Source organism: Mobula birostris, chromosome 2, assembly GCF_030028105.1.
Source record: "Mobula birostris isolate sMobBir1 chromosome 2, sMobBir1.hap1, whole genome shotgun sequence".
NCBI classification, from domain to species: domain Eukaryota; kingdom Metazoa; phylum Chordata; class Chondrichthyes; order Myliobatiformes; family Myliobatidae; genus Mobula; species Mobula birostris.
This window is the reverse complement of record NC_092371.1, coordinates 167,935,797-167,955,275: the sequence shown is the minus strand read 5'-3', so window position 1 is coordinate 167,955,275 and position 19,479 is coordinate 167,935,797. Positions and strand designations below refer to the sequence as shown.

Sequence of the window (19,479 nt, the reverse complement as noted above, 5' to 3'; positions counted from 1 at the left end):
AACCCAGGCCTCTCTTGTGTACTTGAAATATCAGCAAAGTACTTTTATCTGAATAGGTTAATTTAGATTATTCTATTTTTTTAATGGTTGAAAAACATGTAGTAGGTTCACCAGTGGCATTTAATTTGTAACACAAGAGATTCTGCAGATGCTGGAAATGATCCTCCAACGATTCCTCCAACTGATTCCTCCAACGTCCTGTTCAGTTCAAAGTAAATTTATTGTCAAAGTACATATATGTCACCATATACAACCCTGTGGTTCATTTTCCTTTGATTCTATCATGGTTATTATTCTATTAGGGATTTATTGAGTATGCCCAATGAAAAGACTTGGGTGTTCGACCAGTGTGCAAAATGACAACAAACTCAAATACAACAGGAAATGGAAAAAAATAATAAATAAACAATAAATATTGAGAACATGAGGTGAAGAGTCCTAGAAAGTGAGTCCATAGGTTGTGGGAACATTTCAATGATGGGGTAAGTGAAGTTGAGTGAAGTAATGCCCATTGGTTCAAGAGCCTGCTGATTAAAGGGTAATAACTGTTCCTGAACCTGGTGGTGTGAGTCCTGAGGCTCCTGCACCACCTCTCCAATGGCAGCAGCAAGAAAAGGGCATGACCTGGTTGCTGGGAGCCCCTGATGATGGATGCTGCTTTCCTGCGACAACACTTTGTGTAGATGTGCTCAATGGTGCAGTGGACTTTACCCATGATGGACTGGGCCATGTCCACTACTTTTTGTAGGATTTTCTGTTGAAGGGCATTGGTTGTTCCCATACCAATCAATGGACTCTCGACTACACATTATAGAAGTTTGTCAAAGTTTTAGATGCCATACCAAATCTGTACAAATTCCTAAGGAAGCTGCGTGATTTCTCCATATTCGCCCTTGTGTGCTGGGCCCAGGACAGATCCTCTCAAATGATAAAACTGAGGAATTTAATGTTGCTGACCTTCTCCACCTGTGATCTTCCGATGAGAACTGTGGGTGGCATTTAGTCTTTTTTAGTGCTGAGGCAGTGTCAAATGCAATTCCACTGTGCTATTCATTGCCTACTTAAATTATTTTTTTAATCTGAGTATATGTGCTGAGATGTCATTTCTGTACTTATTTAGAACTTGATTCTGACTCTCTGGATTTATTGAGCACATCTGAAGGCTTTGAGGATGTTGTGTCAGAGCTATCCACCAACAACATAAAAATTTTTCAGAAAGAAATGCTAAAATTGATGATTGAAGGAATTAAAATATCCTTGGTGAGTGATTTAATTCTCAGTGTAAATATTAATTTAGGTGAGAGATGGTTGTTATTTCTAGCTGTAAGGACAAAAGGTTGCATTTCCACATCAGTGACAAACTGATCAGTTGCATGTCTGGTAAGTTGTTACTTGCTATATTGGACCGCCAAAGAATTCACATATCATTATTATGCATGAATCCCACGGGAAGGCTTACTCAATCTAACTTTGTTTATTATTTTCAATAATGTTAAGCCTGATTTGGCTGGACTACGCTGGGAACAGCACGTTTTTTTTTCAGGTGTGGAAGGCTAAGTGAGCTGACATGCAGTACTTGATATGTGTCCCATGAGACAGTGTGGGCTCTGTCATCTGAATTCACCAGTTATCAAGGACTGCAATGTCTCCAGTAGCGATATTCAGAAACAATTGGAACAGATGTAAATAGCAGGGTTTTTTTTGAGAAAGTTACTGTTTCTAGCGCAAATATTTCCTAACATCAAGGATCAACTTTATTTGCAATATACCATGCATTTAAATGCATTAGGAATTTGCTGTGGTGTGTAGGCGTGGCATGGAACAAAAAACAGCAACATTGAACAGTTATAATTAATGAAGGTTTATATAGAACATAAAGTTAGAGGAATAAAATGTGCATAAATACACAAGTATTTACAATATGAAAAGTGATTTGAGATGTTCACAGTGCAGTGATGGAGGCGATAAATGGGGAGGGAGGCTAACTAGAGTAGCTGATCATAAACTTCTAGGATGATGTGAAGTTTTGTTTTAATAGCCCTATAGCACTTTTCAGAAAGGAGTTTTTGGAAAAGGCAGTTTGCAGGGTGGGTTGTGTCCACAATTAATTTTCCTGCCTGCTTCTTTGGCCTGGGCATGTACAAGCTCTGCGGTGCTGGGGGACTGCAGCCAATGACCTTGACATTTCACTGTAATTTTCATGTATTGTGAGAGAATACCACACCAAAACAGACAATAATGGCTGAATTCACACAGCCTTCAACGTGCAGGTGAAGGTGAGATAGTGCATGCAGATCCTGTGTGTAGTGAAGCTGTATTCTGCCCCTGGACTCAATGATGAGACTGAAGATTTAAGCATTTGGCCTCGCATGTCCTTGAGGTGTGAATGCCTGATAGTTAGTGGATTCTTTCAGAACTTCCAGCTATCAGCCAGTGAGGTCCAGCCAATGCAGATGAGATACCTGGGTACAAATTCCAGCTTTTAGGATGTTCCTTAGAGTGTGCTTCCTTGACCTAAATATTGATAAGTAGTAAAAATGAATACTTTTCTGCCTGGTATTGAATTTTGTTTGTTGATGCTTCTCTGAAGTGCATTGGGATGTTTTACTGCCCTAAGCAAAATTTTTGTATGGAGAAACTGGAGCTAAAAAATCTGCTGGGTAGGCCTCCTGCATGCAAACTGCCTGTAAGATGTACTTGCATGTGGAGCTGCTTCCACTTTCTTAGGACTTGTTCAATTTAATTAAAGCTCCTTGAGAAATTATCTTCACATTGACATCTGACTAGTTTATTTACATGAATTGGTTCAGGAAGCAGGTAGAAACAACCTGCCACGGCAGCAGTGGAAGCACATGCTTTGGTCTTGCAGAGAAACATTCCGGTCCCAGCTGGGTCGATTGCTTGTCCACATTCTCTGTCCTGCCCGCCCATTGGAAGAGAGGAAAATGGCTTTGGAAATAGTTTATGAACCAAACCATCAAGAGATTCTGCGCGAGTGTCTCAGTCAAGCATTGGAGGTAAGGCAACTGCAGTGAGAATTTGTCAAATAATCACAGAAATTTGTTCTAAAGAATCATCCTTCATCTTTTGGAGTGTGTATGCCTAAGTTAGTGATGATTGAACATGAAACACTACAGTACAGGACATTGACCAATGATGTTGACCACCCTTTTAACCTATTCTGAGATGAATCTGAACCTCCCTTCTTTATAGCCCTCCATTTTCTATCATCCATAAGCCATGAAACTAAGAGTTTTTTTTAATGTCCCTAATGTATCTGCCTCTACTATCACCCCTGGTAGTGTGTTCTACATAGCCACCATTCTTTGTGTAAACACTTACCTCTTGCATCTCCCTTATATGTTCATTTATACTAATTTTCTTCCCCATCCACTTTCAAACCTGATGTAGTGTTCCAACCAGAAGCACTGACAATTCCTCCCTGGCCACCCCTCCACAGATGCTGCCTGGCCTGCTGAGTTCCTCCAGCATTTTGTGTGTTGCTTGGATTTCCAGCATCTGCAGATTTTCTCTTGTTTGCTATTGCTTAAAACATTTTTTCTAATATCAATATTGATGTTTTTACACAAATCCACTACAACAGTATTTAAAAATTGCCTAAGTATAATAAACAGAACATAAGATTCTGTAGATGCTGGAAATCTTGAGCAACACACAAGTTGCTGGAGGAACACAACAGGTTAGGCAGCATCTATAGAGTGGAATGAACAGTCAGTGTTTCAGGCCAAGACCCTTTGTCTCAAGGTCCTTCAGCATTTTGAGTGTATTACTCGATATTATACTGAAATTTTAAAAATAAACATTGTCGTCAAGTGAAGCAGTTTTTAATGGTGTACCTCTTCTGATTCTGATTACCCACAGCATGGACCCAAGCTGGCATTGTATTTGTATGAACTGATGCATGACCACACGGAGGCTTTATCCAAAAAACAGCAATCTGCAGCAGCCAATTTTTACTCATCTTTGAAGCTCTGCGGATACAAGTGTATTCCTCTTGATGCTCCATACAAACCAGATCTCATTAAAGCCATTGAAGAGGTATGGTGTATATAGTCAGATGGATATGAAGTAAAGTTATCTTAATATTGTGCAGCTAATTTTGAGCTGGATGGCAATAATGATTACCATTGCAAACTTTATTTCTAGCAACAAGCTGCATAGGTCCCTATGCCACCCTTTACAGGATCCTTCTTGTATCGTTCTATTGCATGCAACAAAATACTCTTTTGTTTGGTGTACTGATGAAATAAAGAAGTGTCTTAGAATGAGTAACCACTTGGAAGGCGCAGCATTTAAGATTTGGCATTGATGATATAATAACATTTAAATAACAGGCAATAACTGATAAAAACATTACAATCTGATGAGGCAAAGTGCCCCTCCTGTGTTCTGTTCTGTTCACGTATTTCCTTGAGCACTTACTGGTTTGATTCATGTTTTCATTAAATATTCTGTGAAATTCAAAAATTTATGTCTGACTTCCAGCAGCTGGTCTTATTTCTGTTAATGTTCTACTGCAGAGGTCTCCCCTGATTTACTTGAGTCTGAAAGGACAAAAGCAGCAAATGGTTAATACTCCAGTTATTTTAGCACAGAAGATCATCCCAAGATTTTTTTGCAGAGACAAAATTAAATATATTTTGGTATTGAGCCACATAATGAGATAAAATTTGGTCAATGTTTTCCATTTGAAAGAGTATTTTGACGATGGGAAGAGATGAAGGGTTGTTCAGGGAATAAATTAGCGCTGTAGTAACTGTAAGCATGACTGCCACTTGAGGCTAATTTAACAATTTGATTTTATCTGTCTGTATGTTTAAAACTCATAATTGATACAATTAATGCTCTCTATACTGCAATCCTGTTGTTGAAAGCTTATTCCACCATATGTCTCTCCATGTTGATTGTTTCCTGATCCACTAAGCTGAGACAATGCTTTACCTTTACTGTCAAAACTATATCTTTCCCTTTCGGGAGAGACAAATGAGATGAATAAAGAACCTGAAGCATCGACTCTTTATTCCTCTCAGTAGATGCTGCTTGACCTGCTGAATTCCTCCAGCATTTTGTGTGTATTACTCTGGATTTCCAGATCAGGAGAATCTCTTGTGTTAACAGAAGTTTTACAGAATGTAACGATTATTAAAGCTGAGTATTGTTTTATAGATAGCTCTAAAAGATTCTTGCTCTCAGATCTTTCTGACTGATTTCTGGTAAGCTTGTTGTGTCCCTTACTGGGACTTTCCTACCTGTATTTGTGGCACAGATAGGCAACCCTTAATTATGCACACACGGGGCTAAACAACCAGTAGACTGCTATTTTGTTTTTTTTTGATTGGGTGAACTGAATAAATTCAAACCAACTTTGTACCTGAATAATATATATCTTTACCTTTCAGGAGCAGACCAAATATGTGAATGAGGAAATTGCAAACAAAGTTGCCTGGGAAAAAAAAATTGCGACCTCTCAGCAGAGGTAAATAGCAAGCAGCTATTGTGTACATTAGGACACCAAGTTTTAGAACAAATATGAGAAATTTCTTTGGCCAGAGGGTGGTAAATCTGTGGAATTCATTGCCACAGACAACTGCGGAGGCCAAGACAATGGGCATGTTTAAATCAGAGGTTGACAGGTTCTTGATAAGTAGGGCATCCAAGGTTATGGGGAGGAGGCGGGAGAATGGGGGTGGAAGAGATAATATATCAGCCATGATCAAATAGTGGAGCAGACCCTATCGGCCAAATAGCCTAATACTGCTCCTATGTCTTAAAGTTATAGGGTGCAAGTTCTGCCCTAAATTGGTTTTGGGTAGAACTCATAAGGAAAGGGACTCTTCAAAAAGATGTCAGTTGTGAACTTAACCCCAGCTGTTAAAGCAAAGGAGCTTTGGTAATTGGAGTATAAGTCACCTCTCTTATTTGTTGGTCATCTACAGGGTCAGTAACAACAAAATTAGAGTGTATACAGTAAATAGTTTTAGAAGAAAATAATTGAACTTTTCTATCAGGATAGTTTCAGTTCATGAGTTGTTATGTCTATTTATGCGACTGTTTTATTTTTTAAATGGTTGACGTTCCATCTGAAGATTATCGATGGTAACTTATAAAAAGCCCTTCTCTGGTTGAGGAGTGCTTTGGGGCTCTGCAAAAGGAGAGAAATATGAGGGGATCTTCTGAAGAGACAAAAAGGGAGAGGTCTAAGGTGTGGAGCTGTGCAAATAACTATAAACTTAAGGATGGGAAAACAGTAGGAAACATAATTTCAGCCATCCTGTAGGGTGGGAATCAAAATTTAATATTTTGTATTCCTGGCATGAGTGGAATAAGTGAATGATCTTGAAACTGAGTGCAGAGTTGTGGCATCATTTGCATGCATGCCAAAACTGAATAAGTGTTTATGGATAGGATGGATAGGAGGGCTAAGGCTGAGGGATTCGTAGCTAAGAGCTAATCACAGTGGCCGAAGGAAAGATAGGACAATAATGTTAGGATAAGTTCTGGTGAAAGTCCATCAGCCCAGGGTGTCAGCTCTTTCTCTCAGATGTTTTCTGACTTGTGGGGTATTTACCACATTTTCCGCTTTTAATTTTATATTTAAAAATATAGAACAGTACAGGCCCTTTGGCCCATGATTTTGTGCTGACCTTAAAAGCTACTCCAAAATCAATCTAACCTTTCCCTCCCACATAACCCTTCATTTTTCTTTCATCCATGTGCTTATCTATTAGTCTTTTACAGGTCCCTGATGTATCTTCTTTTACCACCACCCCTGGCTACATGTTTTATGCACCTACTACTCTGTAAGAGAAACCTACCTCTGACATTCTCTCTCCCCCCCCCCCCCCCATATGCTTTCCTCCAAAGAACTTAATTATGAACACTAGAATCAGCCACTTCCACCCAGGGGAAAATGTTTCTGGCTGTCCACTCTATCTATGCCTCTTATCAAGTTATACACCCCTATCAAGTCACTTCTGATCCTCCTCCTCGCCAAAGAGAGAAGCCCTAACTTGTTCAACCTATGCTCATTAGACATGCTCTTTAATCAAGGGAGCCTCCTCTGAACACTCTTTAAAGCTTCCACATTCTTGCCATAGTAAGGCAACCAGAATTGAACATAATATTCCAAGTGGGGTTTAATCATAGTTTTATAAAGCTGGAATTGTTTAATATCTATAGTGAAATGATTCTCAGAGAAATAGGAGACCTAGATGGGATAAAAATTGGAGGTGTTAACATCAACAATATAAGATATGCAGATAATACCACCCTAATAGCAAGTGCTGCAGAAGACCTACAAATCCTCCTAGACAAAGTGGTACAAACAAGTGCAGATTTTGGTCTAACTGTCAACTGTGAAAAAAACAAATGTATGGTAATATCAAAATAGCAGGATACTCCCAACTGCCAATTGTATATTGGTAACCAAGAGATTGAACAAAAGACCAGCTTTAATTACCTTGGTAGCTTCATATCACAAAATGCTAGAAGTAAAGTAGAAATAAAAAGAAGAATTGCCATTGCCAAAACCAACTTCCAAAAAATGAAACCTATTTTTACCAACAGACACATTTCTATGACAACAAGGCTTAGGCTACTAAAATGTTACATCTGATCAATCTTGCTGTATGCTTCGGAAACATGGACTATAACACCAGAACTCCAAAGAAACTTAGAAGCAACAGAAAAGTGGTTTCTTAGAAGAATGCTGAAAATATCACATAAAGATAGTGATGAGATAGAACTCCAATGTGCCCATACAAAAAGATCTTTAATGAGAGCATTAAATGAGAGGAAACTTGAATTCCTGGGCCATGTCATCAGAAAGGGAGAAATAGAATGCCTTACATTACAAGGCCGTATGCCTGGGAAGCACAGAAGAGGAAGGCAAAGAAGAAAATATATGGACACTGTGAAAGAACTAACAGATCTAAGTGTGCGAGATATCATTGACGCTGCATGGGATCATTCGATGTGGAAAGCCATGATTGCCCAAGCATGTAACGCGTAAGGCACATGAAGAAGATAAAGCTGCAATAACACCTTATGGCTGTTGTATTCAATCACCTGACTAATTCACCTGACACCTTTTTAATTACCCTATCAAACTGTGTGGCAATTTTGAGGGATCTATAAACACAAGATCATTCTGTTCCTACACACTTCTAAAAACCCTACCATTAGCCTTGCACTCTGCCTTTAAATTCAACCTTACAAAGTAAATTGCTTCACAGCTCCATCTGCAACTTCATCTGCCACTTCTCAACCCAGCTCTGCATCCTCTCAATGTCTCATTGTAACCTACAACAACCTTCTACACTGCCCACAACCCTACCAACCTTTGTGTCATTGTAAATTTACTAACCCACCATCTACAGTTTTGTTTTGCTTTTCAAGATTATTGTCAACTACTGTCAACTCAAAAGTCTATGTGTGTGGTTACTGGGTGTGAATGGAATGTGTTCTCTTATCAAGTAGCTTAAAAATTACTCGTAATTTATCTACAGTGTTCAACATTTTTCTCTTTTTTAGTCTCCTTCAACGGTTGGATTTGAAGTCTAAAGATATTTCCAAAATAGCTGCTGAAATCACTCAGAATATCTCTCTGCAGCAAGGTATGGAGAGGAAGAAAGTGATTCAGCACATCAGGGGAATGTACAAGATAGATTTAACTGCTGGCAGACACTGGCAAGAACTTGTTCAACAGCTAACGCATGAGAGGTAAATTTTGGAAGTAAAGTTAACCATTACCTTGTTGGAGAAAGTATTTTTATATAAATATGTCAGTATCTGGGTATTTCATCAATTGGCTTGGACAACTATAAGCATGGGGAAATTTTTAACTTGCAAAGTAAGATATACCATCCAGTCTGATGTATGTTGTTCCCATTCACAAAGTGCTAAAAATTTTGTACTAAAGATCATAGGAAATGAAAGATATTTGGTCATTCTGTCTAATGTACTGATAATAGATATTAGGCTAATTGCTATTAAGATTTATAGATCACTAGTGATATGCACAATAATGATCCTTGAATTACGAGAACATTGGATAAGTAAAATGGGGATCTACAAAGCTTTGTTTAAAATACTGGTTTGAAGAACATTTTGTCATGGGGAAATGTTGCTCTTATGAAATGTGATATTATTTTCTTCATTGTTTTTGGTTTTGCTATTTTGCTGTGTTTTTAATTCAGTATTAATTTGTTATGCCCAACGTGCTAATGCCTTGCTCTATTGTAAATCGTGAACTAAAGCAATTAAGTATCAACTATTTATTTCTTCTTTGCAATGTTGTTATCATAGGGACTACATTAATGCTGAAATATTTTTGGTATAAAGGCAATGTTTATGTTAATTTAGATTTTTCTTCCCAGCTTCATTTCATCTTCGCTCTTTCTAACTCTACTGTTTTGTTATTTTTTGCATTCTCCTAATTGCCAGGATCTGTGTTTTTGTCTTTTTCTATGCTTTTTTCTTTTAGCTTTAGATTATCTTTCATCTGTTAGTCATCTTTAGCTTTATTTGGTAAGTGGAGTTCTTGTCCAATCAGGGTATAAGTTGAAGACTACAACATATTAAAAGCATGTTTGATTTGTTTGTTGTTTTAGCCATTAACAGACCTCCACATTTAACAGTGAAGAGTCACTGTTTTGTTGCTTTGAACTTGACCTTGCTTGAGTGTAGAATCATTGTTCCTGCCTCATGTTTTTTTTTCTAATTATTTGCTGCATAAAACTCGAACGTAATGGTTAATTAACCTTTAATGTGCCTCATCACCATGTTAAATATGCTCTATCACTATTAAGGATCTATCACACTCTTGCAGAAAATTAACCTGATTATATTCATAGAAGTTAGAAGCCCTCACTAATGTTTGCAAGGCTGTGGAATTATACATTCTGCTGCGTCTGTTTGGCAAAAGGCAGTCTATACACAACTTCTGCGACGATCTTAAATCTTTCTCTATTTCTTAATTGTACCGGAAGTCTAAATTGTGTGCTTCCTTTTCATATCCTTTCTAATTATTGAAATAACTTGCCCTTTATAATTAACCAATCCGTGCCCTTCCCCCTCTTCCCCACCATTTTCCCTCTCTGGAGATCTTCAAAGCTGTAAGGTCATTTCATTGTCATAATCATACACCATTAACAAAGTCTGACCCAACCCTCGAGTGCCCATTTACACTACTCCCTTTTTAATTTTCACCTATTCCCTTCACCATACGTACCCAAGGGTTTTACACACAGCTACAAGGGCTACCAACCTGCATGTGTTTGGGGTGTGGAGGAAAGCTGCAGTACCTCGACAAAACCCACACAGACAGAAAGAGCATTCAAACTCCACACAGGCGTGCACACCAGAGGACAGGGTTGAACCTAGGTCATTGGTGCACTAATCAGCAGCTCTACTAACTGTGCCACTGTGTTGCTCCAAAACCATGATTGCCAAGCTGTGATAATGGTCAATATGTCATGTCAGAAGTGTTGCATCTGGAATTCATAATCACTACTATTTTCTATTGAAATATCATGCACCTCTTCTCTCTCCTGTTTTAATAACTAGCATTTTGTAGACTTCCCTTGCACATTGTCCTAAAGTACTGTCTTTGACAAGCACATGTCATTGTGCGGTCAATTCTTTTCAATTATTAAATCTTTCTTTTACCTTCTGAGTCTTGTACCTTGCCCCTACTCCACCAGTTTATCAAATATATTTCATTTGACTACCGTATATCAGTCTGACTCGGGGATTCTTGTCCCAGATCCCTTCATGTGGTACAGTTCTTCCCTGAGCCAAAAATTTCCGATGTCTCATGAAATTAAATTCCCCTATCTTGCACATCTCCTTTAGCCAAGAGTGCACCTTTCTAGTTTACTTATCCTTGTACCAGTTCTTTCTGCATTTGGCATGTTCTACCTTATGAACTTTCCAATTGTCATAAGCATCCATTTTCGGTCTCATTTTAATTTCAATAATTCAGGCCATGTAGTGAACTCTATCTTTTGAAGTCCTTCCTTCTTGGAATGTGTGTAGCATATGTGTCTCAACAATCTGAAAGTATCTCATAGTTTAATTAAAGTTCTACCTGCCAATCTTTAATTCCATTTTCCTAGGTTTAATTGTGTCTCAATTTATTGAAAGTTAGCCAGTTTCCAGTTAAGCAGTTCTATGGTTGATTGTCCTTTTTCTTAACTGCAATGTTATCACTGTACTCAAAATGCTTATTGATTAAAATGTTCATGAATTGAGAGTAGAAAGTAAGGAATGCATGTTTATGTTAATTGCGGATTATAAATCAGAACAGCTTGTGGGTTATGGGTAAGTATGGGGTGTGAAGGTAATTAGGCATTACACCTCCAGTATTTATTTATGGCCAATATGCTATATCTTATTGTCTACCTGCACTGCACTTCCTCTGAGACTGAAATACTTTATTCTGTTATTGTTTTCCCTTGTACTACCTCACTGAACTGTTGTAATGAATTGATCTGTATGAATGGTATGTAAAGCAATTTTTTTTTACCATACCTCAGTACATGTGACAATAATAAACGAATTTACCAATTTAATTTACTTGAACTAACAATCCAGAGGCAACAATACAAATCATTCTTAGCAACCATGAATGGATACTACTGGATTATCATTAGAAACTGATCTTGTTTACTATCAGTTAGCATGATGATTTACAGCACCAGTGACTGGGGTTCAATTCCTACTGTTGTCTGTAAAGAGTTTATATGTTTTCCCTGTGACTGTGCGGGTTTCCTCCGGGTGCTCCAGTTTTATCCCACATTCCAAAAAGACTTGTGGATTAAGGTTAGTAAGTTGTGGGCATGCTTTGATGGCTTCGGAAGCAGACTGCCCCCAGCACATCCTTGGACTATGTTGGTTGTTGATACAAGTGACACCTTTCACAATATGTTTCAATTTACATGAGACAAATAAAGCTCATCTAATCTTTCTAAATGGGTGACAACTTAGGGTTGTAAATGCAGGGTTTTATTTCGCCACCATGTCTGCCCTCATACTATGTAGAATAAAGCAAAACCTTTCAGTCAGAGTCAACACACAAAGCAAATATTCTGTTCAAATATTATTCTTGTCATGAGAATGGTTAATGATTAACTTACACACATTTTTAAATTTTTTAAAGAAGTTTTAAAGAATTTCAGATGATAATTGCCAGGACTGTGTATTACAGGAACGACGGTCAGCACTGGTGATTTAAGAATTCACCTCCTCTTACTTGCCTGTTGAAAAGTACCCCACTCTGGGCCATCAGACCACTGTCTCCCACATCATCACTAACCATCAAATCTGTCATCAAACTCATAGTTCCCTTACCCTGTACCTCCTACCCAATATCCACACACCTGTCTGATAGGGTAGGCCCATTGTCTCTACCTGTTCCTGCCCACTGAACTTGTGCCTGCATGCCTCAACACCATTCTATCCTCCTTGGTTCATTCCCTTCCCACCTACATCTGTGACACCACATCTCAGCAACTTTCAGATACCTGGCCCTTTTCACCATGGTTGTCCAGTCCCTATACATTTCTATTCCCCATCAAAAAGGCCTAAAAGTGCTCCACTGCTTTCTCAACAAAGGACATAACCACTTCCACCAGCACCACTGTCCTCCATCTGGCAGAATTAGTCCTCACCCTCAGCAGTTTCTCCTTCGGCTTCTCCCACTTCCTCTAAACTTACGGGGTAGCTATGGGCCTTGCTATCGCTGCCTTTTCATTAGCTAAATGGAACAGTACATGATCCAAGCCAGCCTTGGTAATGCTCTCAAACTCTTACTGCCCTACATTGACAACTGCATTGGTGCTGTTTTTAGCACCTATGCTGAGCTTGTCAATTTCATCAACTTTGTCTCCAGTTTCCACCCTGCCCTTAAATTTAGTTGGTCCATTTCCGATACCTCTCTTCCCTTGATCTCTGTCTACCAACATATATTATAAACTTAGCCATTCCCATGGCTATCTTAACTATAACCTCTTCCCAATATGTCTCCTGTTAAAACATACTATTCCCTTTTCTCAGTTGCTTTGTTTCTTCCACATCTGTTCTCAGGGTGAGGCTTCTTTCCAGGACATCCTGAGATGTCCTCTTTCTTCAAAGGAGGAAGGGGTTTCCCTTTCTCCAGCATTAATGCTCTCTCACCCACATCTTCATTTCCTGGACGTCCATGCTCACCCCATCTTCTCACTGCCTCCTCTCATGAGCCTCCATATCCAACACATCATTCTCTACAAATTCCACTGCCTTCACCTTCTAGCTTGTCCTCCTTCCCCTCCCCCCCCCACCTATTTATTCTAGCATCTTCCCCCGTTTGTTTTAAGTTCAAGGCTAATTATCATTCAACATGAATATCGCCAAATGAGACTGCATTCCTCTGGGGCCAAGGTGAAAAATATATTACCAAAACATGCAACACCGTGCAATAGGACATAACACAAGAAGCATATATATGGTAATGAGTTCAGAAAAAAAACTTAGTCACAAAGAAGAACAAGTAATATAGTCCAAGTTCCTGAGTGGCATAACTATAGATTGTCTTATTCCAGCTTGCTCTTCCACTCAACGAACACCAGAGGGGAGCACTGACAGGAGGGCCTAGCCCTCAACCAAGCACAATTCCATTGCACCCAGCAGATGCCCCTGTGCTCTCCCCTGGGTGGCTGAAACAGCTAATCTCATGGTTGAGGCCGAGTCCTTGCCACAACCAAGGCAACGTAGCCATTGGTCTTGACAATGAACTAGTGAACTGGACTTGGAGTATTCTGTAATACCAATGTCTATCAGGGTCTTGTGATCCCAATAAAACATAAAAGATAATGAAAGTTCAAAATAAATTTATTATCAGAGTACGTTTATGTCACCGTATACAACTCTGAGATTAGTTTTTTTGTGGGTATTCTCTGTAGATCCAAGAACCATAATGGAATCAATGAAAGACCCCACACCCAACAGGATGGATAAGCAACCAATGTGCAAAAGAAAATCTGTGCAAGTACAAAAGAAATAATGAATATTGAAAACATGAGATGAAGGGTCCCTGAAAATGAGTCCCTAGGTTGTGGGAACATTTCAGGGATGGGGCAAGTGAGATTGAGTGAAGTTATCCCATTTGGCTCAAGAGCCTGATGTTTGAAGGGTAATAACTGCTCCTGAACCTGGTGATGTGAGTCCTGAGACTCTTGTACCTTCTTCCTGATGGCAGTAGCAAGAAAAGAACCTGACGGGTGGCGGGGGTCCCTGAAAATGGTTGCAGCTTTCCTAAGACAATGTACATGTAGATGTGTTCAATGGTTGGGAGGCTTTACCTGTGATGGACTGGGTCATATCCACTACATTTTGTACGATTTTCTGTTCAAGGACATTGGTGTTTCTGTACCAGGCTGAGATGTAAACAGTTAATATACTCTCCACCACACGTCTATAGAAGTTTGTTAGTTTTAGATGTCATGCCAAATCTTCACAAACTTCTAAGGAGGTAGAGGTGGCGCCATGCTTTCTTCGTAATTGCACTTATGAGCTGGGTCCAGAACAGGTCCTCTGAAATGATAACACAAAGGAATTTAAAGTTGCTGACCCTCTCCACCTATGATCCCTGTTAGAGTGATTTTTGGGTTTAGGTCATTTACATTTAACAAATGGCTTTGGCTACCAGTCTTCTGTTCCTTAGTAATGTATTGTGGATTCAGTTTGGAACAATGGATTCCTAAAAACCCAGTGCAGATGCTGCTGGCGCCTGTGAGAATGATGCGAATCAGAAGGTGTGAAGTTTGTTTGTAGTTTCAAAAAAAAGCAATGTCTATACTTTGTAAATATGGAATTATCCTTTGTGTTTGGCAAATAAATATCGAGCCCTACATTGGGCCAGCAGACCTTTCCACTGAAAGCGTCTCCGTATGATGCCTGCTGTACCTTGTTTTGTCGAATAAAGAAGCTGCTTTGTATTTACCAGTAGCTCTCTCCGGTGATTTCATTCATGCAACAACAATCCCCTGCTGAGGATTTGCTCGTGAACTTCTGGTTTCCTCATCCTGAAATCAATAATCAGCTCCTTGGTCTTGCTGATATTGAGTAAGAAGTTGTTTTTATGGCACCACTCAGCCAGATTTTCAGTCTCCTTCCTAAATGCTGATTTGTCATCACCTTTGATTTGGCTTAAGACCGTGATGTTATCAGCAAACTTGAATGTGGCATTAGGGCAGTGCTTATACACACAGTCATAAGTGTAAAGCAAGTAGAGCAGGAGGCTAAACACCCAGCTTTGTGGTGCGCCTGTGCTGATGGTAATTGTGGAGGAGATGTTGTTGCCAATCCAAACTGATTGGGGTCTGCAAGTGGAGGATCCGAAGACACAAGGAAGTATTGACTGGATATGCAATGTGTTTGTTGGATTGCGCAACAACAACATGCAATGTCCAGCTCCATCACTATCAAGCAACTATTAATGGGATAGTCCGACAGTACTTGATGTCCTTGGTATATAGCAGTGATTTGAGATCATAAGAAAGACTTGCAAGACAAACAAATACACTTTTGTTTGGACCCAGAGTGGCCACTGCGTCTGTGCGCATCTTGGTGGAAGTCTTTCCAGTCTTGATGAAGGGTTTCGACCCAAAATGTTGACTATTTATTTATTTTTATAGTCACTGCCTAGCCTGATGAGTTCCTTCAGCATTTTGTGTGTGTTGCTCTGGATTTCCAGTATCTGCAGAATCTCTTGTGCTTATGAATAAGAAACAACCTAAAGATGTGCTTGATAGGAATTGAAGTCAAAACAATAAATAATTGTGAATTACATTTTCAAAAATTTTATTTTTAGGGCTATATGGTATGATCCTGTGTCGTATCCAACTTCATGGCAACTGGACCCAACAGAAGGTCCCAACAGAGAAAGGCGACGCTTACAAAGATGTTATTTGACCATTCCCAATAAATACCTGCTCAGGAATCGACATAAACCTGAGGGTAAGAAGATGGAATAAGCTTTGATTGTTTTCTGTTATAAAAGGTTGGCACAAAATCATGGGCTGAAAGGCCTGTACTGTTATGTAATGTCCTGCGTTCACACTGATTGGATTATCCTCATTTTTTTTTTTGCAGAACCACTAAAGCCACCTTTGTCATTTTTGTTTGAGGATAAATCGCGTTCTTCTTTTTCATCAACTGTAAAGGATAAAGCAACTAGTGAACCCATCAGGTAGTTTCATCACCTAGCCGATCTTTCTTAAATGATTATTTAAATGTGTTCTTGTGGTCAGCACATGGTGCAAAGTAATTGCTTCCCTACAAGGAGTAGCAGTAGATAAATCATAAGATAACAAGATAATATTCAATCCATAACAGCCATGCCAGTTGTTTGAAACATTAATTCCAACCCTTGCTCTTTCCCATTGCACTTGCAATTTTTGTCGATTCAGCCTAGAATAATTTTCTGGTGAAGAGTGAGTGATTATATTACAGATATTATAATGTCCAAACTGCAATTAATATTGTTTTTGAATTAGATTCATACGGAAATGTATCAATGTTGCCCCATCTCGAGAAACAGTTGGTGAACTCCTTCTAGGTTAGTACCATATGTGAATTCTTCACAAATTTTTGCCTGAGCAATGACCTATGGAATATATTTGAGTTCAGATACTCTGAAAATCTGTTGTTTTCCAGGGGAATCAGGAATGTATTTTGTTGAGGACAATGCTGCTGATGCCTTTGAGCATCCTGTAAGTAACACATGGTTTTTCAAAAATGTTTCATTAGACTTGTTTTAATTTGGGACTTCGGAATTTGTGTGTGAAGTTCAGTAATTGTTAAAAGGGGCATGTATATATCAGCTTCAAGTCAGTTAATGTAAAGTATTTTCTATAGTAAATTGCTGTATTTCAAATGTGATAATTTTTTTAAAAGATTAAGAGTAGTGTTATTTGTCACGTACATCAAAGCGTATAGTGAAATCCATCATTTGCATCAAATCAAATCAGCGAGGTTGGTGCTAGGCAAGTGTCGTCATGTTTCCAGCACCATCATAGCATGCCCACAACTTACTCTAATCCGACCATCTTTGGAATGTGGAAGGAAACCAGAGCACCTGGAGAAACTTCATGCAGTCATGGGGAGAATGTACAAACTCCTTACAGGCAAGAGCAGGAATGGAACCCCAATCGGTAAACACTGGTGCTATAATAGTGTTACGCTACTATGCTGCCCTAAAAAAAAACAAGCTGAACGTGGACATGAATCCTGGATTCATTATCGCTGCAGTGAAAGTGTTGAAAGTGCAGCCAAGTGAATCTTTGAACAGGGTTTTAACAAAACCTGTGAGAAGTTGTCTTCACGTGTCAGCTTGGCTCAGTAATAATGTACTGGCATTGCAGATCCAGTGGTTTTATTTGTCTTAAGTGCACAATCTTTCTGATCTCACATATTCTTTACAAATTAGAAAATTCCCTGTGTAAGTAGTTAGGACCAGATATATTTTTTTCATCTCTATAAACTAAAACTAATGATACCACATTTTCCTATCGTATGAATTGTTAGTCATAGCAATGCTGGAAGAGTACTGTACTGTTGGCAGTGCTGTCTCTCCAATGAACAAAAGCCTCGTGACAAATCAGGAAGACATAAGATATCCCTTGAACTCATTCTAAGCAAGGCGGAGGAGTTTTGGCTAACTTTTATTTATGTTTATATCATTCGTTAAATGTGAAACATTTTATAGTATTCTGAGATACGTAATTGCAACTTGTTTTCTTGACTTCTACCTCTTTAACTGTTGCTGTGCAGAGTTCTGCTATGGAAATGGAGCCAGCCTCATTCTCCTGGAAATATGAAGAAATTAAAGAGATTCATAAGCGCTGGTGGCAGCTGTGTGATAATGCCCTGGAAATATTCCTAACCAATGGCAGAACTCTTCTTCTGGCATTTGACAATACAAAGGTACAGCTGGGATGTATTTTTACTCCCTTTTTTTTGGTTTTGGAAAGAACGTATTCAATGGGAGACAATGGTAGAACGTTCTCATAATTCCACTCCTGCTTGTTTTTCTGTGTGACCCCCAACTCCATGAATGCTTGTCATTCAATGAGGCAAGGAACCTCTCGGTATCCCCCTTCATTCAATATTTATGTGTGCCTGTTGAACTGTGATTACTGTAAGCTTCACCTTTAGGTTCTCCTGACAGCAGAACTCCAATGGGGAGCAGGCTGAGAGGGTAATAAATATGCCATGATTGAATGGTGGAGCAGACTGAATGGGCCGAATGGCCAAATTCTGCTCCTATGTGTTATGGTATATGGACAGGAGATGCTTAATGGAAATCAGGGATAAAAATCTTGGTTTTACCCTCTCTGATCGAAAGTGCTAAGGCCAATTTACTGTGACAAGACTAATACCAGCTAACTCAGGGATCAAGCCTAGCACCATCTTTACTCTTTTTATAAAAGGTAGAATCAGCTGATCAGAATCAGCCAACTATCCAGAAAAATATTATTCAACTCTTTTACCTCAAGGAAGGATAAATGTTTTCCATATACATTTACATGTTTTTGAAATCTGCTCTGGTGTGTTGGCGTGACATGCAACAAAAAAATCCTCATTCAACAATTAGGAAGATCAAAGACTCTAATCTTATAAAAAATTAAAAGTACGGATATGAAATGAAATGTGCATAAATGCCTAAATAACTTAAAAACTATGACACTGGTGTTTCCCTTGCATGACCCTGCAGGTCAGAAGACTGAATTGTCACCAATTTAGTGGCATTTAAGGAAAATTTATTTTATAGGGTTGCAAGTTCATAAAAAACAAAAATGAAAAAAACAGCTGTGTACAATTGTCTCCAATCTGGTGAAAGACAGTAAAACACTTCCACTGAAAAGTAATTTCATACCATCATCTTGTGCTGGAAGTGGCTTTCTACCTCATCCATGTGGTTGAGCTCAACAACTAAGGGATTGAAATTCACTTCCATCCTGAGATATTTTGAGTAATTTTAGAACCCTGCATAGATCCTTAACATCATGCTCATCAAAAACTTTAGTTTAAAAATTTCTAGCTAGCTGTCTATATTTTCTCATTGCTGTTCTTCCAGCTTGTAACACGGTGGCACCTACTCTCAATATGTGTCATAGACATTTATAGCGCAGGAGGTGGCCAGGTATTAACAGAACAGTCCCATTAGTTTCCATGCTTTTTCCACAGATCTATATCCACCAGTTTTCATACAAGGAAGTCAATATTCTTCTCTGCCAAATTTTCAGCTGCAGAATTTTTTGTGAGCTTTATCAAACCTCCTCTTCCAAATGATTGCTGAAAATGTTTGGTGTTCATTTGAATTTTGGAAGGATGTTTATGAACTGGAAGTATTGTATTGTTAATTCACCACCAAATATCAGTAACTGTCATTGTAAATTGTTATTAAAGACTCAACAC

The 19,479-nt window shown here is 38.8% G+C and overlaps 1 protein-coding gene across 4 annotated transcripts in view; it reads left to right on the top strand.

The window, feature by feature from the left end:
- The window catches only part of lyst (lysosomal trafficking regulator), a 291,632-nt gene that overhangs the window by 223,268 nt on the left and 48,885 nt on the right, over positions 1-19,479 (top strand). For all 4 annotated transcript variants that reach the window (XM_072251045.1, XM_072251047.1, XM_072251049.1 and 1 more), the window contains 10 exons: positions 1,121-1,260; positions 2,811-3,017; positions 3,883-4,059; positions 5,421-5,497; positions 8,554-8,742; positions 15,872-16,017; positions 16,153-16,249; positions 16,557-16,618; positions 16,717-16,772; positions 17,833-17,985. In XM_072251045.1, the coding sequence (XP_072107146.1) occupies positions 1,121-1,260; positions 2,811-3,017; positions 3,883-4,059; positions 5,421-5,497; positions 8,554-8,742; positions 15,872-16,017; positions 16,153-16,249; positions 16,557-16,618; positions 16,717-16,772; positions 17,833-17,985 (1,304 nt within the window). The remainder of the gene's footprint in view (positions 1-1,120; positions 1,261-2,810; positions 3,018-3,882; positions 4,060-5,420; positions 5,498-8,553; positions 8,743-15,871; positions 16,018-16,152; positions 16,250-16,556; positions 16,619-16,716; positions 16,773-17,832; positions 17,986-19,479) is intronic.